This window comes from Pantherophis guttatus, chromosome 3 (genome assembly GCF_059756535.1).
Source record: "Pantherophis guttatus breed Tessera chromosome 3, ASM5975653v1, whole genome shotgun sequence".
Classification (NCBI taxonomy): Eukaryota; Metazoa; Chordata; class Lepidosauria; order Squamata; family Colubridae; genus Pantherophis; species Pantherophis guttatus.
Genome location: NC_142065.1, coordinates 52,737,346 through 52,747,484, shown reverse-complemented (window position 1 = coordinate 52,747,484; position 10,139 = coordinate 52,737,346). Strand labels below are relative to the sequence as shown.

General features: G+C 39.2%; 1 protein-coding gene across 2 annotated transcripts in view; it reads left to right on the top strand.

Moving 5' to 3' along the window:
- The first annotated feature begins 1,289 nt into the window (after positions 1–1,289).
- Positions 1,290–10,139, top strand: part of MAPK14 (mitogen-activated protein kinase 14) — a 31,763-nt gene continuing 22,913 nt past the window's right edge. Inside the window, exons 1-2 of one of the 2 annotated variants that reach the window (XM_034414711.2) lie at positions 1,290–1,871; positions 8,562–8,691. In XM_034414711.2, coding sequence (XP_034270602.1) covers positions 1,756–1,871; positions 8,562–8,691 — 246 coding nt within the window. In that variant the 5' untranslated portion in view covers positions 1,290–1,755. The remainder of the gene's footprint in view (positions 1,872–8,561; positions 8,692–10,139) is intronic. The other variant, XM_034414708.3, reaches the window with a different exon arrangement.

Genomic DNA, 10,139 nt, shown 5'->3' with positions numbered 1-10,139 from the left:
TTTTAACGTGAGATTTAGGGCTGTGTTATTTTCGCATTCTTCAAGAAGTATCTTTCCGCAGAGCGGCGTCTAATATCTGATATGTAGCGCTCTACATTGCAAAAGGAGTTTTGGTACTTTTTTTTTTCTTGTAGGTCGCCCTCAGTCACTGTGTGACATGGGTGGCTATGTAAATTTAACAAATAAGTTGAAGGTGATATAATGTATAAAGCGTGATTTCCCCTTACAGATCCTGTTCCTAGGGGTGGGGGAGACGGAAACGACCATTGCCTGTTAGTAAGTTGCCCATTTGCCAAGAGTAGGAGGAAATGGGCAAAACACCAACTCGATTCTGCATACGGGTGAATATATGGCATCAAGACCGGGTCAGTACTAGGAAAAGAAAGAAGCACAGTGGGCGCTTTTGATTTCTTGAGTAAGGCTGGACAACACTGTTGTGGAGTAAAGCAAGTTGGATTTAAAATAAACGGAAATCCAGCAGTTTCAGTAATTTAGGCTGGTTAAACTGAGGAAGCTTCTTGGATGAGAAGCGAAACGTCTTCAAAGAAAACTAGTTGCCTCTTGAAAAAGCACCTTTTATTTATTTATTTATTTATTTATTTAATTTGATTTATATGCCGGCCTTCTCCGAAGACTCAGGGCGGCTTACAATGTACTCAGCAATAGCCTTCATCCTTTTATATATTTATACAAAGTCAGTTTATTGCCCCACAAACTGGGTCCTCATTTCACCTACCTTAGAAAGGATGGAAGGCTGAGTCAACCTTGAGCCTTGGCGAGATTCGAACCCTGCAGTAATTGCAGGCAGCTGGTCTTAATAAGCTTAATAACAGGGTGCCTTAAGCCCCTGTACTACCAAGGCTCTTTGGGACAACCCTGACCTGGATAGACATTTAGGCTGGTGGTTAAGCAAAAACGAGCTGGGGGAAAAAAAGCACTTTTCATTACAGGAATTCACGTTAATCGCTGCTAAATCAAAGAGGCTGCCTTAGAAATGCCGCCATGAAAATTACGGCGCTTCTTCGCCTAAAGCTCCGAGCCGCAGCCTTTCCCATAGCAACGGGGAGGAAAAGCAAGAAGATACAAAAGCGGGCTCGCGCTGTCAAACTAACCCCCGCCCAAGGAAGGCAACACCTACGATTGCCTCAAACTCCGCCTTCCTCTGTTTCTCTCCCTCCCCCCCCCTCTCTCTCTCCTTCTAGATCTCGCGAGACCATCCTAGAGGGCTGCGCTCGTATAGGCCGCAAGAATCGGGTTCCATATTGGGGCATTGCCTCTAGCGATTCCGTGCCGTAGATCTCGCGATACCTCTGCGATCGATTGGTCGAGGATCTAGGAAGAGGTTCGGAGAAGTCAGACTGGCGTGACTTCGTCATTGCTCGGGTCTCCGCTCGACTCTTAAACCCAGCTCCGGTCTCCTTAGAGACCTTGCGTGCTCCCTAGGTGGCCTTTCCCGTCAGGGATTGGGCAGCCTGGAGAAGTGAGCGTTTGCGGTGTCCCTCCCCCCACCGCTCCGGCCACTGTTCCTGCAGCGGTCCTTCTCTTTTCCTCCCGAGGAAGGGCTGCAGCGGTGCAAGGCGCTCGGGGCGAGCCGCGGCCAAGCGACCGAAGTTGCAGCTGGACGCGGGCGACTTTCCCACCTCCTTCCCACCGCGCGGGAAACTCCCTTTCGCTGCAAGGGGAGGAGCCGAGGTCCCCGGTTCGAGGGTCTCCTCCCTCCCGGCCCCACTGGGTGGGGCGGACTTGGGGGTCGAGATGACCCAGGAGCGGCCCAAGTTCTACCGGCAAGAGCTGAACAAGACGATCTGGGAGGTGCCCGAGCGTTACCAGAACCTCTCGCCGGTGGGTTCTGGAGCTTACGGCTCCGTCTGGTGAGTTGCAATCATTGCAAGGGGAAAAGGAGGAAACGTCGCCGTCTGCGCTGCATCCAAAGGGCGGAACGCGCATCTTTTTGCAGCGCCGCCCGGCATGCAGTTGTCCGCATTCTCAGCGAGGCCTGTCACCCCGGTGGGGATCCTATACCTTGGCAGTTTGTTCTTTAAAAAAAAAAAAAAAAAGAGCCTCTCGGGATGGTTGGTCTTAGCATGCTTTCACCCCCCCCACACCCCCAAAAGAAGGTTTCTTCAAGTTGCGGTATCAGAAGGAACTGGTTTGGGCTGTTCTGTTATGCTCTCTAAAGTCCGGGCGTGTAGATTTATGCTGTCTTCCTATTGCTTTATTCTACAATCACATTGTGCTGTCAGTCTCGTTTTTCCCTTGTAGACGCTTTCCACTTATTTTGTTCTGAGCAATCATCTGGTAGGTGGGTTACCCTCTTGGGCTAGGACCCAGGGAAACCAAGTGCAGGCCGAACTCACCCACCCACCCACCCACCCACCCATGGAAACTCGTTAGCCAATTTTGGACTTTTCCTTCCTCAGGTTGCTCTTTTGGCCCAGTTTACCTCCCGTGGGTAAGAGGGGGGGGGATGACAAATTGCGCGTTTTGTACTCTGCCTTGAGCTGGAGAAAAGGCCAGATAAAAATTTAACAAATATGCATCAGCTATCTTGCTTTTCTGGTGCCTAAATGATAGGCTTTGGGAGAGAGGAATTGCTTAATTATTCTTGTCCCAGTTTCAGTTTCGAATTGCTGGGCAGGTTGTCTTAGACAGAGATCTGGCTTTGAGGAAAAAGCATGAGTGCCTTGATGACTTCAGGATCTTTCCAGGCAAAAATTGTTTCTTGTTAGGGTGATGTTGCTTTCTGTTGGGCCTACATCAATAAAGCAGTGACTTCAGCCCTGCATGATGTTAGCCAGCCAAATATATTGCTTTCATCTCCTCTATCCTGAAAGAAGCTCGGGGCAGCATATATCCTTTCTGTTCTCCCATTGTTTTTCTGGGTATGTTAGGCAGATCAGGACTGACCTGGATTTGAATTTCAACATTACCAAACTGAATTTTCTGAGAGTATGCACTTTTTAAAATAAAGTTAGCATATTTCAGCATACTCTTGCAAATAGAAGAAGCTGTGGGTTGTATAGGCTGAGCATAAAGACATTATAAAATAGTTGAAAAGGAGTAATGTAAATTAGAAGAGGAAGTTGCAATGTTTCTCCTAAGGACGTTTTGCACTGTATTTTCTGATCTGCATTATTATAACAAAAATATACAGTAGTTATGCCTCATGGAGAAAGAAGGTTCAAGGAAGCCAGATTCAGTGACAAATCACTATAAATAACACCTATGTTATGTTAAGTTAGACAGTAAATAAAGCAGAGGCAGCCTACATTTTTGCTTTTGTGGAAATACGTAGATTTTGCTAACATTGTAGGCATCTGAAAAATGGTTATAATGATTACTGCCTCTAGTCATAACATTTTATTGCAATAGCTTATAGATTCTATAGATTCACTCTGCCACTTCAACTTTTTGCAATGAGTAGGAGGATACATTTCAAATGAGACAGTATTTTTATTTTCCATGAATGTTTATAGAGCTTAAATAAATATTGCAGGTATTGCTTTGTACAGCATGCCTGAATATTCTTATGTTAGAATCTAAAAAAAACATTAAAAGTCAGTTATGCTGGTAAATCTTTCCTTTTTTTCTGATAAAAAAAATCAGAAGGAAGTAAAGTACTCTTGACAAATACATTGCTTAACAAATGCAGTAGGATTAGTCAATAGACATATCAGTGCTTTTAGTTCATACTCTATTGGTCTCTTATGGCTTCTCTAAATGCTATAAATTCAGCACTGAACCTCCCAGATAACATTGTGCCAGGAGTCAAACATTGAAATAGTATACCATTATTCAAAATGCATCATATACAGGTAGTCCTTGACTTGCGACCACAATTGAGCCCAAAATTTCTGTTGCTAAGTGAGAGACAGTTAAGTGAATTTTGCCCCATTTTATAACCTATTTTGCTACAGTTGTTAAGTGACTCACTACAATTGTTAAGCAAGTAACACATTTGTTAAGTGAAATGGCTTCCCCATTGACTCTGCTTCTCAGAAGGTTGCAAAAGGTGATCACATGACCCTGAACACTGCAACTGTCATAAATATGAATCAGTTGCCAAGGGTCTGAATTTTGATTACATGACCATGGAGATGCTGCAATAGTCTTAAGTGTGAGAAATGTTTATAAATCATTTTTTTTCAGTGCTGTTGTAAATTCTAACGGTCAACTGTTGCAAGTCGAGGATTACCTTTATTCTACAGAAAGGACATTGGAATAATATTAAAATGCATTTCATTAAGTTTTTAAAAATAAATGTACATGCCTACTGACTCTACTTGGGTCTATGAATATTTTTGTTCAATCCATTGTTTCAAATATCTCAAATAAAGGCACATAAAGTTATTAGTTTCTTGATACAAATGTTTATATAGCCATTTCAAATTCAGTTTGGACATGCTTTTTTGTTTAGTACATTTTTAAGAGTTTGTTTATGTAAGTTTTTAATGATTTATTTCAGCCAATCTAAAAGCACTACGTATGTTATAGTCATGGAAAGATGTAGAGAGAGTCAGCTTACTTTTATATCTGTAAAAATGTAATTCAGTTTTTAAAGGTTTAGCACCCAAGTTTTCTTTCTAATGTTTATACCTCTAGAAAATATACTCCTAGTTTTGAGAATCTGAGACATTGTTATATACCAAAATTTCATCACATGAGAAAAACAGTATATTTTAAATTCATACAAATGATTATTAAATGTCCTAATTTAGCATTGTATTTTATGGTGCAGCCTCAAAGATTTAAGTTAGACTTAGATTTTAGTTCCTACTCCTTATTCAAAAAGAAGGCATTCAATGGGATTCCATTTCAGTTAGTAAATATGAATAGGATATAGTGTGAGTTCCTTGAGAAACCAATGTAGTTTTGTTATAGTGTGGTGAGCTCCAAAGTTTTAAATAGTTATATTCTTTCCCTTTCGTCCAAACAGTTTAAGGCAGGGAAATAATTAACTATGACTGGATATTCACTTAATCTAAAGATTCTCATTATTCTTTTACTATACATTTAAGGTTGTCTTAGACTTATGACTGTAATTGAGACCAGAAGTTAATCAGGGCTGCTTTAAGTGAGTCATGGCTAATTTGACAACCTTTTTGCCATGATTGTTAAGTGAATCATATGGTCATTAAGCAAATCTGGCTTCCCCCATTGACTTTGATTGACTGGCTGGGAAGGTCACAAATGATGATCACATGGCCTCAGGATCTTGCAACCATGGTAGATACATGCAGTTGCCAAGAGCCCTAATTTTCATCACATGATCTTGGAGATCCTGTGATGGTCATAAGTGTGAAAAATGGTTCTAAGTCACTTTTTTCAATGCTGTTATAACTTCAGTCACTAAATGAATGATTGTAAATTGAGAACTACCTGTGCTTGTTCCGTCTTGAGAACCATATTATAGTTTTTCAGGATAACATAACTATTTCAGCTAATGCTTGTAGCATTAGACATTGCAGTGTGTTATGTGGTCTCAATTGAATTAGAAAGGAGAAAAAGTCTCATTCTCTATATACCTCCAGGTATAAATTGTTCTACAAGTTCCTGCTTTAAACTGACAAGAACATTCATTTTAAGGACTCAGGATTAACTCAAAGTTGCTTTTTCAAGAGGCAACTGGACTTTCTTGTTTTTCTTTGAAAACGTTACACTTCTAATCCAAGGAGCTTCTTCAGCTCTGACTGGATGGTGGGGAATCCAGTCAGAGCTGAAGAAACTTCTTGGATGAGAAGCGAAACATCTTCAAAGAAAAACAAAACCCAGTTGCTTCTTGAAAAAGCACTTTTGGGACAACCAAGACATGGATGACTGAGAATCTTCATAGACATTCAGGCTCAGGATAAAACAGAATATTTTTGTGGATTCTTCTAACAATTTGGTGTGTTTCAAGGCAGCAAAAAGGGACCTTGTTGTGAGATGGTATTGATTTAATCAATTCCTCACCTATCCAACGTATGATTCTTGACAAGAGGGTGGGACATTACTGTTGAAGGAAATTCTTTCTCTCTGATTCTTTTCATTCTTCAAAGGGCTTTTACCTTCATATCTTGAAATAATTCAAACTAAAGTTTGGAGTCGAGTCCTATGGGTACTTTTCTAGTAGCCATAATTCAGACTTTCAGTCTTGGTGGAATGATGAACATACCTGGAATTTTAAAAACACTATTTTTCTAGTGCCATGAAAGTTGCATGGATATATCCATGGGGTCACCCCGTTGTCTTTATAGCGCAGAGCACCCAAGGATTCTTGCAGTTGGTAATTTTGGAGCATATGGTGCTGAGCACTTCTAAGCAGGGGTGGGTTCTAAATTTTTTTACTACCGGTTCTGTGGGCGTGGCTTATTTTGTGGGCGTGGCTTGATGGGCATGTGACAATTATTTAGGCTTTAGCAGAGGTACTGGTCTACCAGGCTTTTAACTGCTTGCAGAGCTGTACCAATGTACCCATTTATTTTTTGCAGGCACTGGTCTACTCATGTATTTTTACAGGCACTGATCTACTCATGTATTTTTGCAGGCACCGGTCTACTCATTTGTTTTCTTTTAACACTGATCAGCTGTAGGGCGGCCCTTTGAAGCCCCGCGGCAAGAGTTTAAACAGTTTTTTTCCCTCTAGCCATCAGCTGGGACTCAGGAGGCAGCAATAGATTGGGAGTGGGGCCAAATAAAAGGTAAGAATAACGTGGAGCGGGGGGGGCAGAACCAGTTCGGTGACGTCATATCGTCACTGCTACCGGCTCGGGAGAACCGGGAGGAACCCACCACTGCTTCTAAGTCATCTAAAATATTTTACAGTGTATTTGTTGCACAAGTTAAGAGAATTCCTGATTGTAGACTAAATTCCTCTTTGTTTTAGTTTGCCAGTATTATACTTGAACAAATACTATAAGGGTGCTAAGCATTCAGAGGCATCTGGTGTACTATATTTCCTTTTGCCTGATGTAAAACAGTGGCTTTGCAAATATTTTAGCATCAAGATTAAAGATTTATCCACTACATTCAGTATATGATTTGATCAGTTAAGGATAATTAAACGCTATAGATAGGTTGAAGAATCCAGGCTAGCATCCAAGTAAGCATCCAAGGTCTCTCTTCATGTAAGATTGTTGTAAGAATCTGAAACAATAGCCAGAGGAAGAAATTATTGGATTTATTTGCAGTAAATCCAATTTCACTATAACCAGGTCATATAAATGCAGTCCATATACCTGCAAGTCACTTTGCAGCGAGATGGATGGTAAACAAATTTAATAAATAAAAATACCTTGCATAGATCTTCTGGATATTGCACAAAGGACACCCACACACATACTTCTGTGTGAATATTGCACTTCGATGCCCACTAGACTGCCTGCTTACTGGAACTGCCCACCTGCTTATATAAGGGAAGAGAAGATGATTAGATATGGACCTTTCCTTGGGACTAGTTTGGCATGATGAGGAATCAAGTCAATTAGTGGTGTATGACATCAGTTCTTCCTGTGCCAATACAGACATTGCAGACATTTTGCAAGAACACCTGCCAGCTTTAAATAATTGGATATCCATTGTGGGAATGTCTCTTTTTATGTTGCAGTTAATAACACATAAGCAATTATTTTAAAATTTAGCGCAGGCATGGCTGACTCTGGGGAAGAGTGAAAAAAGATTTTCCATTCAATTTCAAGCTAAAATGATATGGGTACATTAGTTTTAGGATACATTTTTATAGAAAACAGACAGAAATTCGAGCTATTTGTTGCCTACATTGGCTTGCTATAATGAAATTATGTACTGAAATAATTTTATTCTGACAAATGCTTTTTCTATTCAAATACAGTAAAATTGTTTCTTACTGAACTGTTGGTGTAGTCAGATATACAATATCTATTTCATTTTCAGATCTGATGGGTGGTTCTTTGTACATTTTGCACTTGTTTGCTAGTTAATAACAATTACAATTGCTTTGGATTTTTTTAATATGTGGAAATGAGTATACAGTATCTCTTTAGTGTTGTCTGTCAATCTGATTAGATCAGAAACCATGGCAATAAAATTTCAACATTTTACCGCTTCCAAGTGTCTGAAAAAAACAGTGTCTAGATATTTCTGAGTTAAGTTATTCAATCTAAAGATCTGAGGATTAGTTTGGACTTCTTTTCCACAACTGGATTGCTGTGAGGCATACACCGTGCTTCAAGATATAAGGAGCTTTTGTTTAGGAAATGTCACAATATGTGAATTTTGAGGTTGAAACTTTCAAGGAGTTTACAGGAAGTCGTTGTCATATCTCTGTGTTATTAGTCATATGATTGCAAGATTTTTCATTCTTTCTTTATAAAGCCAAAATAATTCCCAAATTTATTCATTTAATATAGTATATTAAAATGAATATCATATAATCTTTTTCCAAGTTTACTCAGAGAAAAAATTTCAACTTCTTTTGGAGCTCATATTTTAAGTTACAAAAGTTAGTTATATTCTCTCAAAAGAATAAGATAAATGATAATCTTTTCATAATAAAATGCTAACACTGATTACACCATTAATGCTTTTTAAAAATGATTTTATAGCTCTGCCTTTGATGCTAAAACTGGCCTCCGTGTGGCAGTGAAGAAATTGTCCAGACCATTTCAGTCTATCATACATGCCAAAAGGACCTACCGCGAACTGCGACTGCTTAAACATATGAAACATGAAAACGTGAGTTTGACACAAATCATAATTGTATTTGGTTTCAGAGCGAAGTTGGGTATGAACTGTTTGTTAACTCTGGTTCACTTTACGAGTGAAGTCTCTGAGCAGGAAAGGGGTTGGTCGTGCTCATGCAGAACTACTGTCTGAAAGATTTCTTTACAGAGCCACTCACAGGTACAGTGAATATGATCGTGCTGAATCCAAAGCACCTTTCACACATTGGAACTGAACACTGCAATCCATGAGTTTGCATTTGGCAGTTTACATGTCAGCCATAATGAAATGAAAATGACGTCAGTCTTCAAGCAAAGTATGACAATGGAGGGATATAGTAGTGCAGTATTTATTCTCCTTTTAACTAAGAGCATAGTCAAATTTGAGGAAATAATATAACTGTTAATTCTGCAATCTGCAACTCTGGAGCCTGTTGTGAAATGCCTCATAGCTTCTCTGTATTTCTGAAACGCAATATTGCAAAAACATTTCTTCCTCTAGTGTAGTTGTTTTCCAGCTTAAGCAACCCTGTCAGATGAGTTGTTAGTTCTTATCTTGTTTGATTAGAATTTGGTTGATTTTTTTAAAAAACCTCTAGGCACATTTCATTGTATTGTTTGGAGGTATTTATTTTTTGTTTTTTTGCAGATTTTTTTTGGTTTTAATTCCTTGTTCATTTCTAGAGCCACTGATATAAAATAAGCAGTTGCATAAATCAAATGATTATGCCTGTCATTTTATGCAAAGTTCACAATATTTAATAAATAGATCTATCGTACACAAATTTAATTTGAGTAAAGCCTGCAGTATTGAGGATTAAACTAATGGAGATTTTTGAAATACACTACAGCTAATCTGCTTTTAATCAAAATACTTCTTCAGTTATATTAGTAAATAATGAAAGTGTTGAAAAGTTGTTCTATAAAAGCACCTCCTAATTTCCCTTTAAATGCTAGGAAGAGAATTTACAACAAAATTATGCAGATGAGCCTGTATGATCACATTGTCAACTCTTTGAGCATAACAGTTCAAACTATAGTTCCTGTTGCATTGTGCCTTGTTTCTAAAATAATACATTTTTTATACTGAGCCATAGTGGCCCAGTGGTTAGTATGCAGTATTGCAGGCTGACTTTGCCCATTGCTAGGCTCAAAGTTGACTCAGACTTCCCTCCTTCCAAGGTCAGTATGAGAACCCAGATTGTTGGGGTCATTATGCTGACTGTAACCCACTTAGAGAGTGCTGTAAAGTCTTAAATGCTATTGCTATTATTCAAAGACTATCAGGTTTCATTCTTCTGCAGATAATGTCAGAGCACTGAATGTAGTAAAGACTGGTAGTTTGTAACTGCAATTGTGTGTGAAGAAATTATTAGTGAAATATATTGTTGTGACTGGCAAAACATTAAGCTTAAAAAGCTATATTTGCCCATATATTTATTTTTGATTGCTCATTAAGGA